The sequence below is a fragment of the Euprymna scolopes genome, chromosome 41 (genome assembly GCF_053919585.1).
Source record: "Euprymna scolopes isolate OS-2025 chromosome 41, ASM5391958v1, whole genome shotgun sequence".
Classification (NCBI taxonomy): Eukaryota; Metazoa; Mollusca; class Cephalopoda; order Sepiida; family Sepiolidae; genus Euprymna; species Euprymna scolopes.
Window position 1 is genome coordinate 15140761 of NC_136522.1, and position 15069 is coordinate 15155829.

The 15069-nt window shown below is 33.8% G+C and overlaps 1 protein-coding gene across 6 annotated transcripts in view; it reads right to left on the bottom strand.

Annotated features, from left to right (window-relative positions):
• The window catches only part of LOC145266355 (uncharacterized), a 142555-nt gene that overhangs the window by 25889 nt on the left and 101597 nt on the right, over positions 1-15069 (bottom strand). For 5 of the 6 annotated variants that reach the window (XR_013864704.1, XM_080121975.1, XM_080121971.1 and 2 more), the window contains 2 exons: positions 6189-6647; positions 1450-1467 (listed from right to left, as the gene is read on the bottom strand). Coding sequence is in view for 5 of the 6 variants with exons in the window: in XM_080121975.1 (XP_079978101.1) it covers positions 1450-1467; positions 6189-6647 (477 nt within the window). In the remaining variant the exon portion in view is untranslated. The remainder of the gene's footprint in view (positions 1-1449; positions 1468-6188; positions 6648-15069) is intronic. The other variant, XM_080121972.1, reaches the window with a different exon arrangement.

The following is a 15069-nucleotide window of genomic DNA, read 5'->3' on the forward strand; positions in this document are numbered from 1 at the left end:
ACCACTGGATATAGTTTAAGGTCATATCCAGGACCCCCATTGAGGGACTTTTACCCTCTGCAGGGGGGCAGTCGGCGTATTCTAATGCCCCACCGACAGAGCCGCGCGCGCGTGAGAGAGAGAGAGAGATATCCTTATAGGTTCCAAAATGACTGAGCCTATTTTTTGCAAATTTCACATAAAACTAATCTATATGTCTGGCAGTGTTCTTAGATAGGTTTTGCAGAGAAATTCATTCAATAAAATCGAAAAAAATCCACTCTTAAAAATAGCTTTTTTCTCTTCTTGATGAAAAAAGAATTTTACAGGTGACTATACACCAGCAAGGGAGATAATAAAATTGCAACAAATCATTTTTTCTTACAAAAACATATTATAATCTGGAGATATAGCTTAGTGGTTGAGCATTCGACTACAGATCGAATGATCTCTTGTTCAAGCCCGGGTGTAGCTCACCATTTTATTTTAATTTTTCCTTATCAATGAGTTCAGTTTACAATAAAAGAAAAAGTATCATTTAAAATCGACGCAAATCATTTCTTTCTTTGCATATTTTAAAACTAAACATTAATCAGAAGTGACTTTTCCAGGGCATTCATCATCAAGCCCAAATATCAGCTGACATGGTATTGTAAACAAATACAGACGAAATTTAATGAACAACATTATCATCATTTTTTAATTTTTTTTGCAAATTAGTCAGCCAAGCAAATTATTCCTTATACTATATAATAATCAATAGAGGATTGATTCTATAATAATACATATCTGCATGAATTATAATATCATGTTTAAGCGTATTGTACAACCAGGCAACGCTGGGCTGTCAACTATATATATATATATATATATATATATATATATATATATATATATATATATATATATATAGTGCTAAGAAATAGTTTGTTTTTTTTGTTTTTAAAATTTGAAACCAAAATGGAGCTAAAAACATGTTAGAACTAAAAAAAAAAAAAAAAAAAAAAAAAAAAAAAACAACAACAACAAAAAAGACAAACAGAAATAAAAAAAAAAAACGGAATGAATATATTAAAAAGCAAAATTAAAGAAAAATCTGTATGATGTACATACCCATTATGATAAAACAAAAATATCATATTCCAAAAATCACGTGAATTGATCAAGTAGTTTTATTTTTATAAAGAAAATAATTTTTAAGCAATTTAATTGGAATTCGTAGGCATTACAACACAAATCTAATATGGATTATAGTTTAATGATCTCCCTTCATATTTTTTGTTTTCAAAATGGTGAGCAAGACAGCCGCACTTTAATTATGCATAAAATTTGATCTTTTTTTTTTATTTATTTAAAAATAGAACTACTTGATCAAGTTACATGGTTTTAGGAATATGATACAGATATGTACATCAGACTTTCCTTGTTTTTGGTATTTTAATATAAGGGACTTCTAAATAAGAAACGAACCTGAAGACTGGAACAAAACTGAAGAAAAGAAGAAATAATGAAGAAATAAATCTTATATCTAGAGAGAGAGATTTTGTCCGTCCGTCCGTCCATTTGTCAGTCAAATTTTTTTCAGTCAACCCAGGAGAAAGCACTTCTTTGTCCTTTGTTTAAACAACGCAGATGGCCTTGCCAGGCTGCCATAACAGTAATCATTAATAACTAGCGAGACCTGTTGAAATTCCACAGCGGACTCTTTCATATGTAATATATTGATGTTGGCATTCTGTGGATGTTCAGTGTAATTGGAGATGCCATGATATTATTGCAGCTTTTTTGTTAAAATTCCAACAGCATTTACCTAAGCTAGCAGGGACGCCTGGTGAAGTCCAGTCTTAGAATACGCTTAAATATATTTTTATTCATGCAGAGTTCGTATATATTATTAAAGAGTTAATATTTTATCGATTTTTATATATTATAATGTTGTGATTTAAAAAATTAAAAAATATATCCATATAATTTGGGTGCATTAGCTGGAATCGAAACCGAAATCCAAACTTATGAAGAAAAAAAATATGTGTATGTATATATATATATATATATATATTTAAGCGATGCACTTTGTGTAAACAAATCAAGCTTAGGTATTTCGGGCGATGTCAAAACATCGTTAAACTCACGACTCGCTCAGCAGCCACCGATAGCATAATGGTTAGGAGCCTTGACTGTCGTACAGACGGTCGGGTTTTAATCCTGGCTTGATGTAGTTGCTTGTCTAGCCACACTGATGAGCTGTGAAACAGCGAAACAGTACTATATATATATATATATATATATATATATATATATATATATATATATATATATATATATATATTAGTGTTGGAGCAATTAATTGGAATTGGAAAAATCAGAACGTTTTAGTGTACCGGAATCGGTATCGGAAAAATTATAGTCTAATTTCCAAACCGATTCTTTAAAAATTTTTTTTTGAACAATAAAAAAATGAAACAAGCACAAATTGTTTATTTTTTATAGAAGTAGCTCATTTACAACACAAGACTGAGAAGGGTCACAGAATGAGTTATAAATCTCATTTACTGATTTAACATTGATTCAATTTATTACACATTTATTGAGATAACTGGCCTATTCCCTTTGTAAAATTTTGCATCTATTCGCTAAATGTGTACATGCCCTCATTCGAGGGAGTTCACTTAATTATTAAAAGGTTCTAAATGCTCTGAACGGGATTTTCAAATTTCGTTGGCGTCAGCTGTACATTGGCGGTGTCTGTCATCAGCTTCATCTGAAATAATTAAAGTTTTATGGCGCTTCTCTTTGGACGCAAATGAAAAATATAGATGAAAATATTTGGTTGGATAAAATGCATGAACAGAAAACAAAGATTTTCTTAATTAAAAAGGAAATCATATTAAAACGTCTCCAAAAAGAAAAATTGAATTGGAACATTCATTATTGTAATCAACAGAAAAAGAAAAGAAATGATAAACAAATATGCAACAAATAAATGTTACCAAAGGCAAGACTCTTCTACATACCTGAATGAATTTAATTTTGTTTAAACTTCTCTTAAAGTGCGTTTTTAGTTTGAAACAAATTTAGTGTCTCCTCTTTGAGTTAGAATTTCCTTTTTTCATTACTTTTGATCTCCTGCGGTCATTAAATTAAATTCAATTAAAAGCATTTTGGATATTTCAAGCAGAATAGTTCAATGGAGTAAATGTGGCATTGTGGTGATTACTGAAGTGAAAATGATGGAAAATTGTGAAAGATTTGAAAAGAAATGAATCAAAATGTGTCAAGGTAAGAAATAATTACAAAAGTAATGGCTGGAAATCCTTCACAACTGTGGCAATTGTTATTTCAAGCATATTTGAGAAAGAAAACCGCGAATATAATGTACCATGTAGCATTGACTCTCCAAGCCTAACTTAATTTATTTTTATTAATTTTTATGAGAAACAAAATAAATATTTTAGAGTTCACTTGCCTGTTCAATATCACAGATTTTAAAAAAGCTTTTCGCACTTATTTGATAAACAGTCATATAATCCCTATTACAGACTTCACACTTTAATATCAAAAGATTTTAAATGCTTGGACATTTTTTTCTAGCGTTAATTGACCTTGGTGTTGTCTGATCACCACATCCTCTGAAACATTTTATTTTTTCTTTGAAAAGAAATGAATCAAAATGTGTCAAGGTAAAAAAAAAAAAGATAGACAAAATAATTACAAAAGTAATGGCTGGAAATCCTTCACGACTGTGGCAATTGTTATTCCACACATATTTAATGAAGAAAACTGAATAAAATGTATCACATTCCCAGATGTAGCATTGACTCTCCAGGCCTAATTTAATTTGTTTTTATTAGTTTTTATGGGAAGCAAAATTCTAGAGTTCACTCGCCTGTTCAATATAACAGATTTTACAAAAGCTTTCCGCACCTATTTGATAAACGGCCATATGAGATTTATCAAGAAAGTTAATTTTGTTTTAGAAGATTAGCATCGACTTCAGCTCCATTGTTGGATTTAAAAAATAATAAACAAGGTTTTTCATATGCAATTTTATGTTCATTCACGAGATAAAAATGTAAAAAAAAAATTTCTGTAGAAATTTGTTTTTATGATGGAATGAAATTTACTGCACTGGCATATTTTTTGGCAAACCAAAATGGCAGATTGAAATCTGGCATCCTGAAAAAGAATTACTGCTTATTGTACGTTAAATGTACATTTGAAATTAATCTTCCACTCTAAATGGATATGACCTTAAACTATATTCAATGGTGAGGCCCCAGCTTGCGGGCTTTGGGGAGTGTGGAGCCGTTGCTCCCAGGTCCACTCTGACCCGAACTGGTAGTACTTGTTAGGGTCTCAACTATGGGTTAAATAGAAACCGACTTGAAAAAAGCAAATATCCTCTATTAAAAAATTGTTCTTCAAAATCACTGGATTCGGCATTAAATGACCTAAAAAGGGTTGATATGCCGTAAAACAAAACAACCAACCAACCAACTACAATTATTGCTTTTCTTTCTGTCAAGTTTTTTATGGGGTTCGCACGTAATCACCTATAAAAATAATATTTCTTTTTGGAATAGGGATTTAGCTAAGAGTATTAATCTAAAACTGTCATTATTATATTTATTATTATTATTATTTGCATCTAGTTTTTATTTTTGTTTACAGCAAAGCAAATCAATTTAATAACCCACCAAATTTTTATATTTACAAACAAAATTTTAACTCCATTCATAGAGAGAAGGCACAGAATAGTCAACAAAGCCTGCACCCTCCTCATGTTAAAAATGGTTTTCTAAATAGTAACATCATTTAGAAATTTGTTCGTAACAATGGTTAAGTATTTTGTTCTTAGATCATTTTGTCATCTGGTTTACCAATCGTCGACTATTTTCAACTGTTTATGAAAACTTTCAAGTAGCATTTTGTACACTAACGAACTGATACAATCTGGCTTTGTTTTCAAATTAAAATAAATCTTTTGTCTTACAATTTTCAATCAATTACAAGAAAACCTTTGAAAAACAGATATGCGGAAATTACCTAGCAATTCGAAATTTTTCAAAGAAAACAACAAATCATTTTAAAAGAATCGGATTTGGAATTGGTAACTGTATCGGAATCAGAAATTTAGAACAGAACTGATAAAAATTTTAGAATAATCTCATCACTAATATATATATATATATATATATAACTTGAGTTCCTTCAGCTATAATCAAAACCGAAACCAAAACTTATAAAGAATTCTTAGTAAAATTATTCATTATAAGAAATGATCATAACAATTAAATGACAGTCACTCAGAAGAAAAAAAGATGTAAGCATGACATACAAAATAACACACGCGCTATTGTATTAATATATAGATTATATTTGGTAAGTGGTATATGTTAATTCAAAGTGCTTAATATCCTTCCCAGTTGAATACAACATGGTAGCCTTCAAATCCAATGTAAACAAGTTCTTGTGGAGCTGTCTATTTTACCCAATTTACACCATCAGTTATTGCACTATTACTTTACATTCATTAACCCTTATCCTCGAGTGGCCTTCGAGCCTTGATAAGTGGTGACTCCCAAGTGAAAAAAAAGGAACAAATGCTATAAAATATGAACAAAGAGATCTTTTTCCAAAAGATATTTTGAAGTTAAATAATCCCTAAAAAGGGTTGATATGTCATAATGTTGGATAATCTAGTTGCTCGGGAATGACATCAAAGGAAAGTCAGTCAGAAGCCTGGATGCAGGTGCTCCCGGGAATGATGTAAAAAAAAAAAAAAAAATATATATATAAATGGGAAGGCATAGAATCCTCGAAGATTAGGTCAGCGAGACTGACAGACTTTTCAAGACAATGCATGGTGGAATGTTGATGTCATCTGTCCCAATAAAATAGACGTTTAGAAAATGGAGAAGAGAGAGAGAGATCACGACGGCGAGCGCTAAGCAACACTTTTTCTCCACGACAAAACACACCAACCCTACCTCTTGCACCATCGCTAATGTCAAAACTGTCATTCTGAAACCGAAAAGATTATTTTGAATAAACAAATATTTTATAACCATCTGTGTGTTTATTATTGCTGCCAAGTGTATATATCGAGACAATGACAACAGTTGATTTTTTTGATTGAAAAACACATTTCACAATCAGCTTCAGTGAATATATAAAAATAAAAAAAGAAAGAAAACACTTGGACTCACCTGCATTTGGTTGGTTTAGTTTTCTGCGAAAAAATGTTCTTCACTGGATCCGGAAAGACAATATCGATGGAATCCAAATTGTCGAGTGCAAAATGCATGAGAAAGAATGAGTGTCGGTTGAGTTGAAATTGTAATTCTACGTCTGGGTAAACATTTGAAGTCAATCCAAGATCTTGAATGAAGGACTTTGTTAGGACAAGGTAAATGCTAGTCCGTTGCTGTCCCTTGAAATTATGATTATCTGAAACTATTTCCACTTCGTAGACTTTGCTGCTAAACATGGGCAAAGCAATATAGACAGATGTACAACTGGTCAGTATCAACCGACCAATGTCCGTGTCTTCAGATAGCTCATCGGATAGCGGAAGTTCACCAAAAAGTTTACCTGGTCCTGAACTGAGGAGTGTTGTCCCATCCCCAATGGTTTCTGAGACGATCATGTCCGTACACAAATTGTACCTAAAACAGACAAGAAAAATATCAACAAAACAAGAGGATCATGATCGTGTTGAGGTTAATGTTGTTTTTATGGGTTGGCATGTGTTGGACGGCTTTCAGAAATTGACTTTTAAACTGATCGATCACGTATCAAGTCTTTATCACTTTTTGTCTCAAGTCTATCCTTATTTCTTCACATGTTTTCCATCGCCTTCTTGTAAACTGAACCTGCTACCTCAACTGTTCTACGTCTAACCAAGAATTCTCATCTATTCTTTTAATGTAGCCATAGCATCAAAGTCTGATGTTTACATATACATCTTACGCTGCCAGAGAGAGAGAGGAAGAAAAGAGGAAGAGAGAGAGAGAGTTAATGATAAACAAAGAAGGAGTACCCAAAAGAAATGGAGAACTAGAGAGAAAAGGAAAGAGAACCAGAGAGAAAAGGAAAGAGAACCAGAGAGAAAAGGAAAGAGAACCAGAGAGAAAAATAGAACCAAAGAGAGAGTAAAAATGAAAATAACAGAGTGAGAAGGAAGAGAGAGAGACTGTGACACAGAAAAGGAGAGACTGAGTGACAATGGGAAAGAATAACAAAGAGAGAGGGAGAGAGTGACAAAGGCAGAGGGAGAGAGAGAGAGAGAGTGACAAAGAGAGAGAGAGAGGGAGTGAGTGACAAAGAGAGGGAGTGAAAAGAGAGAAAGAGTGACAAAAAGAGAGACAAAGAAAGAGAAGAAACGAGTGATAAATAGAGGAAGTGACAGAGTGACAAAGAGAGAGAGAGTGACAAAGAGAGAGAGAGTGACAAAGAGAGAGAGAGAGAGAGAGTGACAAAGAGAGAGAGAGAGAGAGTGACAAAGAGAGAGAGAGAGAGAGTGACAAAGAGAGAGAGAGAGAGAGAGCGACAAAGAGAGAGAGAGAGAGAGAGCGACAAAGAGAGAGAGAGAGTGACAAAGAGAGAGAGAGAGTGACAAAGAGAGAGAGAGAGTGACAAAGAGAGAGAGAGAGTGAGTGAGCAAGAGTGACAAAGGGAGAAAGAGAGAGCGACAAAAGGAGATGTATTATAAAGGGAGAGAGAGAGAGTGTTAAAGAGAGAGATTAAGTGAGAGAGATCGAGTGTGAGAGAGAGAGGGAAACATAATGGTGACATCAAAGAGAGAGAAAGAGAGAAATAGAGAGAGAAAAAAAGAAAAGAGGGAGAAATATTGTCATCTATAAATATAAAAGCGAAAATGTATGTTTGTATGTATGTATGTATGTGTGTATGTGTGTTCGCTAAAAACTTTCGACAGACAGAACAAAAATTGGTATCATATTGAAGCTCCATCCTTCGACCAAAAAATATCGAAAAATTGGCCAAAAATGTTCATTTTTTCACCCTGAAATCGACAATTTTCTACAGGTGTGTGTGTGGGGGGGGGTCAACAAAAACTGTTCTCTCATGACGATGACCGGTTCTACGCATGCGTCAGATGACGTCATGACCTGATTTAGTTTAAATAGTTGAAGAACTGACTAAATTTCATGTACGTCATGTTAGCTAAGTTGGTTAGCACGTTGGTTCATTATCTAAACGTTTTGGGTTCGAATCGGGTGTGAGATTTTTTTTTTTCGATTTTTTTCATTTTAATATCGAAACAGGCTTATTTAAGCCATTTTTCACGTTTTTTTTTTTGGTTTTTAGTTTTAACGTTCGTTTTTCTGTTTTCTTTTTTGTTTTTTCGATTTTTACATTTAACATCATTCGTTTGCCTTACGTTAGTTTTTTTTGTGTTTTTTTTTTCGATGTTGTGATTACCCCCCCCCTCCCACTAGTCTAAATGATTTCCTGTTTCTAATGTGAATAAAAGGAGTTAGAATACAAATAAACTTTTTACTCATGGGAGGTGAGGGAAGTTTGCGGCTTTGCCCGGTTGTAAAATACGCTTAGATATAAAATTTTAATTTGTCCAGATTTCGTATATATTATCACAGAATCGTGAATTAAAAAGTAAATATATATATATATATATATATACACACAAGCAAACAGTTAATAAAACATGTTAAAAAAACACTTTGAAATGAGTTAAAAACATTTAATCTGAAAAGAAAACACTAGATAAATGGATAGTCCTTAATCCGCGGAGTTTCGAAGAAATACTTTCCTTCTCATCAGAGGGTAGGAATTAGCAAAATGTGGGATCGGATTTTGCATGCAAAAGTATTTGATGAAACAACAAGTAAGTCAAAGATCTTACTTGAAAACAAAAAAAGTGAAGCAGAGGGAATATGGTGAAGAAAAAGGTGATTACACGTGAATGGATAGTCTGGTGGAAGATAATCCAGTGACAGTAAAATCCAAATGTATAACTTCAAGAAAATTTTATATATATATATATATATATATATATTTGGGTGCCATCAGCTAGAATTGAAACCGAAAGCAAGACTGCAGCATTCAAAGCTGGTGACGTTACCACTGTACCAACGTGATACGTATATGAACTGATTAAAAATAAACCAAGATGAATGTGTAAAATGTATAACAATTTTTTCAATTTTGACCCCTTTTTGACCTCTAAAGAATTATTTTTAACCGGCTAAAGACCCATAAAAGAACGGTCCGTAAAAAAATCCAGGTCAGGATTTTCTGCTAAGTTGATTTGAAAAACGAATCAGATTTTGTAACAAAACAGATTATTTTCGTGATATTATCAGCTGAATTTTTTTAAACACATATCATGTTAAATATGATTTTAAGAGAAAAATACATTTAGCCAACAACATATATTGATTACCTCATAAAAACATTGAATCGTTAGAATTAATAAAATTAAGTCCATGTAAACCGCATGTTGCTTCATCATTGTTCAAACATCAAACTTGAACATCTTTTTCTTCAAACTCCTGGAAGAATCAGCAGCAGAGAGAGATCTTCAGATTTAAACATCATGACTGCATCCCAGCGAACCTGATACCACGTCTCCATCTCTTTCAGGTCCTGATGGAATCTCTTCCCCTTCTCATCATTCACTGAACTCGGGTTCTCAGGAAACCGGTCGATATGTGGTTGGTTGTTTTTGGTTGTTTTTTTTTGTTTAAGGCATATCAACCCTTTTCAGGTTATTTAATGCCGAATCAAGTGATTTTGAAGAACAATTTTTTAATAGAGGATATTTGCTTTTTTCAAGTCAGTTTCTATTTAACCCATAGTTGGGACCCTAACAGGTACTACCAGTTTGGGTCAGAGTGGACCTGAGAGCAACGGCAATTAAAGGGTGGCTCCACACTCCCCAAAGCCCGCAAGCTGGGGCCTCACCATCGGATATAGTTTAAGGTCATATCCAAGACCAGTCTATATGTGAAAACAGGTGGTGCATATTGCAGCTTAGGCTTCTGAAAGCAATCAGCATCTTATTGACAACTTCTGCATAGTTCCTGGCTTTATTGTTGCCAAGAAAGTTCTTCACAACCAGAACAAAAGCCTCCAGTTTCACTTTGTTTATTGAGGTTTTCAACTCTACATTTCTGGTGAGCTGCTGGATCCTAACACCATCAAAGATGCCAGCTTTCAACTTCACCATGGTCAATCCTAGAAAAGTCTGCCACAATAAGTAAAGCGGTCACCATCCTTGTCCAGAGCCCTGGTGAATTGTTTAAGCCGAGCTTGATGAGCAGAGGTGGGAAGAGTATTCTATCTGTCCACCAGGGGGTCGTTGATGATGTTCTTTTCTTTGCAAGGCCCCAATTCCTCCTGCACAGGCCAGTCCTTTTGTTTTGTATGCTAAGCATCAATTTTTGGAAGATCTTGAGGTTTTATGACTTCAAATTGATACCTTTTCGACATAATCACTATTGAACCGAAATACTTTTTGTCATTAAAATAATCATTTCCAATCAAAGCAATTCGACATGGCATTTTTACCCACCAACTTCCAAAATGACCCTAAACATATGTGAACAAAAACGTAAAAAAAAATAAAAATGTGACCGTAGCTCAAAAACTTGACCTAATTGAACCTGATTTTTGGATTCAGTGCATCAGATACATCCTGAATCAGCTGAAAAAAGCAGACAACAAATTTAATGTTTACTAGTGTTATCCATATAAGTAAAATTGTCTGTACGTGTGTGTCTGTGTGCATACATTTCTCTACCAAACTACTGTCAATTTTTAGTCTACAGACTCAAGTGGGAAAATCTTCTTAATCAGTTTTCAGCCAGAAATTTTCCTGTCAAGGGGTCAAAGTTTAACGATTTGACCTTTGAAAACTCTACCAAACTCCTCTGCCAATTTTGGGTCTAAACACTTGAAATTTTAGATGTAGGTTACTTGGACATGGATCAAACGTTTTAACTTGATTTGAGCCCAAAACAATATTAAGGGGTCAAAATTTGGGTCAAAGTTAAAAAAAAAAAATTGACCTCTGCAGTCTCTACCAAATTACTCAGCTAAATTTTGGTCTAAATATTTGAAATTTTACATGAAGTGTAGTCAGACATAGGGCAAGCTTTTTAGTGGGTTTTTGGCCGAAAATTTGGTCTGTCAACAGGTCAAAGTTCAAAAAGTTTGACCTTTACAGTCTCTAGCAAACTATTCAGTCAATTTTGGGTCTAAACATTTGAAATTTTACATAAAGGGTATTCAGACATGTGGCAAGTTTCTTGATCAGTTTTTGGCTGAAAATTTGGCTGCCAAGAGGTCAAAGTTGAAAGAGTTGAACTTTGCAGATTCTACCAAACTCCTCCACCAATTTTGGGTCTAAACACTTAAAATTTTAAATGTAGGTTACCTGAACATGAATCAAACTTTTTAATATATATACATATATATATATATATATATAGTGGAGATGGTAATTAATAAAAACTGAAGTGCTCAATACTGTTGTAGAGCAAATATGCGTTTTATTTTTTTTTACCGTATCTTTCTGTCAAGTTACATTATTGTTTCAGCTACTTAACAGAAAGATACGGTAATAAAAAATAAAACATATATATATATATATATATATATATATATATATATATACACACACACACACATACATATGCACATAAAGTTATGGACAGTACATAGGCCCCGAGCAAAGCCGGGCTGAACTGTTAATAATAAATAAAACTAATACCAATGCTTGTGACGTTTCTGAATTTTGGAGATGAGGATTGATTATTTGTATCATTTCATCAGACTACTGTTCTCATCTTGAGTGTAATTTTTCACAATGTTTTGGTCAATATAATCTCCAACCTTCTTCAGATGTATCTTGTCGAACTCAGGAATGTTACATATGGTGGGGAATAACCAATTACTAAGTTGACCTATTATAGAATTTTATATGATATGGGAACTATTAATTATAAACAATAGATTATATATACAAGTAAAAAATATTTATTTTATATATATATATATATATATATATATATAACGTCAAGAATGAGAGTTCAATAGAAACGTTTTAATTTGAATAAAATAAAATACGCATCAAGTGCGCTTGAAACCAAATCACAACGTAATATTAAGAAAATAAACAAATATTTTACTTGTTTGAAATTATCACAAATATATTTCAGAGGTATACTCCATCTTCAGTGTGTTGTTTTGTTTCTTTTTTTTCTTTTTCTTCTTCCTTGCCATTTTGTAAATTTGGAGCAAGAAGTCTGTTTATATAGAGCCGCGCGTTGTATCTGGCGGTTGTATTTTGAAATGTTTGAACTATGTATAGGTAACGCAAGAATAACGTCAAGAATGAGAGTTCAATAGAAATGTTCTTGCTCCAAATTTACATGGCAAGGAAGAAGAAAAAAAAGAAACCAAACACACTGACGATGGAGTCTACCTCCTCCAAAATATATTTGTGATAAATTTCAAACAAGTAAAATATGTGTTTATTTTCCTAATATTACGATGTTATTTGGTTTCAAGCGCACTTGATAAGTATTATATATATATATATATATATATATACACATACAAATTACAATAAGTTTACCAAGGTAATCAAAATGGTAAACTTAAAATATATTATAAATATTAAAGAGTTAATATTTACAAGTAAAGTAATCTCAACCAGATGTAAAAGCTCAATAAAACCGAAAAGGAAATAGAGCTTATAATATGAACAAATGATTAATAAAACATGTCTTTTTACATGTTTTATTAATCATTTGTTCATATATATATATATATATATATATATATATATATATATATATATATATATATAGTAATTTCTCACAACTTGCCCTGAACTGTGTTCAGCTTCTGTTCTATCTCCACTTGAATCTTCCAACCACTCTGTTGTATCAGTTAAGACAGTTAAGATAAAAATGAAATATAATAAGTCCCCAGATGTACTTCTCCATCGTACAGTATATGGATACTCTATGGCTGACTGGGATAGCTTCCGTACATTTATATCGGATCTACCTCTGCGTTCCATGTTTAAAAAGGATGTGTCCTCTATAGTATCAGACCTGACAGAATGGTTAATTGTAGGTATAGACCCTAAAAAAAAATTCCAGCAAAAACCTAACAGCCAGCCGTGGTTCTCTCCAGAATGTGCTGCTGCCATTGCGCATAGAAATCACTTTTTCCATTGCTTCCAACGTAATAGATGTACTGAGACTAAGGCCGTTTTCAGAACTGCCAGCAACCACTGTAAAAAAGTAATAAAGAACGCAAGAGAATTGTATGCTCAGTCTGTCAAGTCCAAAGTAGCTGAGCAGCGGCTTGGTTCCCACCAGTTTTGGCAAATAGCAAACAGAATCCTGAACAGAAGCGTGTGCTCTATTCCAACTCTCATAAATGGACCTGAGGTAATCTCGTCAGCGTCAGACAAAACCAAACTCTTTGCCAAGAACTTTGCAGCTAATTCTAACCTTTGCAACCAAGGATGCAAACCTCCAATATTTCCTCCTGTATCAGAAAACATGCTATGTGATATAAAAATATCTGTACGTGATGTTGCCAAGTTAATCAAAAACCTTGATTACAGTAAAGCAACCGGCCCTGACGGTATTCCAATTATAATAATCAAAAGACTTCAACCAGAACTAGCGCCCATCCTTACAAAACTGTTTAAACGTTTCTTAAGGAGAATTGCTTCTCATCACTCTGAAAAATCTCATCAGTATGCCTGTATTTAAGAATTCAGGTGATCGCTCATCTCCTTCACAGTACAGGCCAATAAGTTTCCTGTGCGTCCTGTGTTAAATAGAGAAGTAATCAACCATCTCAGCAAAATTAAGCTTCTTAGTAACACGCAATATGTTTTCCGTTCTGCTAGATCTACAGCAGATGTGCTTACAGTTATATTTTATAGGATTAGCGGAGGCTGCCTTTCTAGGACAATTGCTCTTGACATATCAAAGGCCTTTGATAGAGTATGGCATAAAGGTTTACTTCACAAGATCTCCAGCTACAGTATAGCTGGAAATGTCAATTATTAAATCATTTCTCTCTGATAGGTTCATAAGAGTAGTGGTGGAAGGGCAGAAATAAGAAGTATTAATGCTGGAGTCCTTCAAGGGTCCATCCTGGGCCCAACTCTTTTCCTTATATACATTAATGATCTTCCAAATCACATCCTTACATCATTTGTAGACATTTATGCTGATGGCACTACAATCTATGGTAGCACATCTAAGACAGTAAATGACCAAGTTCTCTCCGATTCGCTCTCCTCTGATCTTGAGCAAGTGGTACAATGGAGAAAGGAGTGGCTAGTTACTTTTAATGCATCTAAAACCAAGCTTCTATCTTTACATCATCAACGCTCTGATCCACATCTGGCATCAATTGAAATGAATGGCTCTCGTCTTGGGGAGGCCTCATGCTTTGACAAGCTTCTGGGCTTGACATTTACTCCTGATCTTAAATGGAACACATACATTAAATCCGTTGCAAAGGCTGCTGGAAAAATAGTGGGATCCTTCTATCGATCCAGTAGATATCTCACTGCTGATGCTATTCTCTATCTATATAAGAACCAGGTACATCCAAGGATGGAGTACTGTTGCCACATCTGGGCAGGAGCTGCTAGAAAAGACTTATCCTGCCTTGATAGAGTTCAAAATAGACTTTGTAGCCTTGTGGGGGATGTCCTTTTCTCTTCCCTGCAACCTCTTTCTCACAGAAGAGATGTTGCGAGTTTGTCTCTGCTTTATCGTTATTTTCATGGCAAGTGCTCGGCTGAGCTCCATTCTATGGTCCCCCTCGCCAAACTTTCACAAGAAACACCTGTCTAGCAAAAAATACTATCACTAATTTCCCCCACTCTTTATCTGTACCTAAACCTAAACGTAGATTCCATGAGCAAAGCTTCTTTCTTAGAACTGCACGCCTATGGAATTGTCTTCCGTCTTTCTGCTTTCCAGCTGACTACAATATGGTTGTCTCCAAGTCTAACGTAAAAAAGTTCTTGATGAACCGTTCCATATAAGTTAATAAACTTAT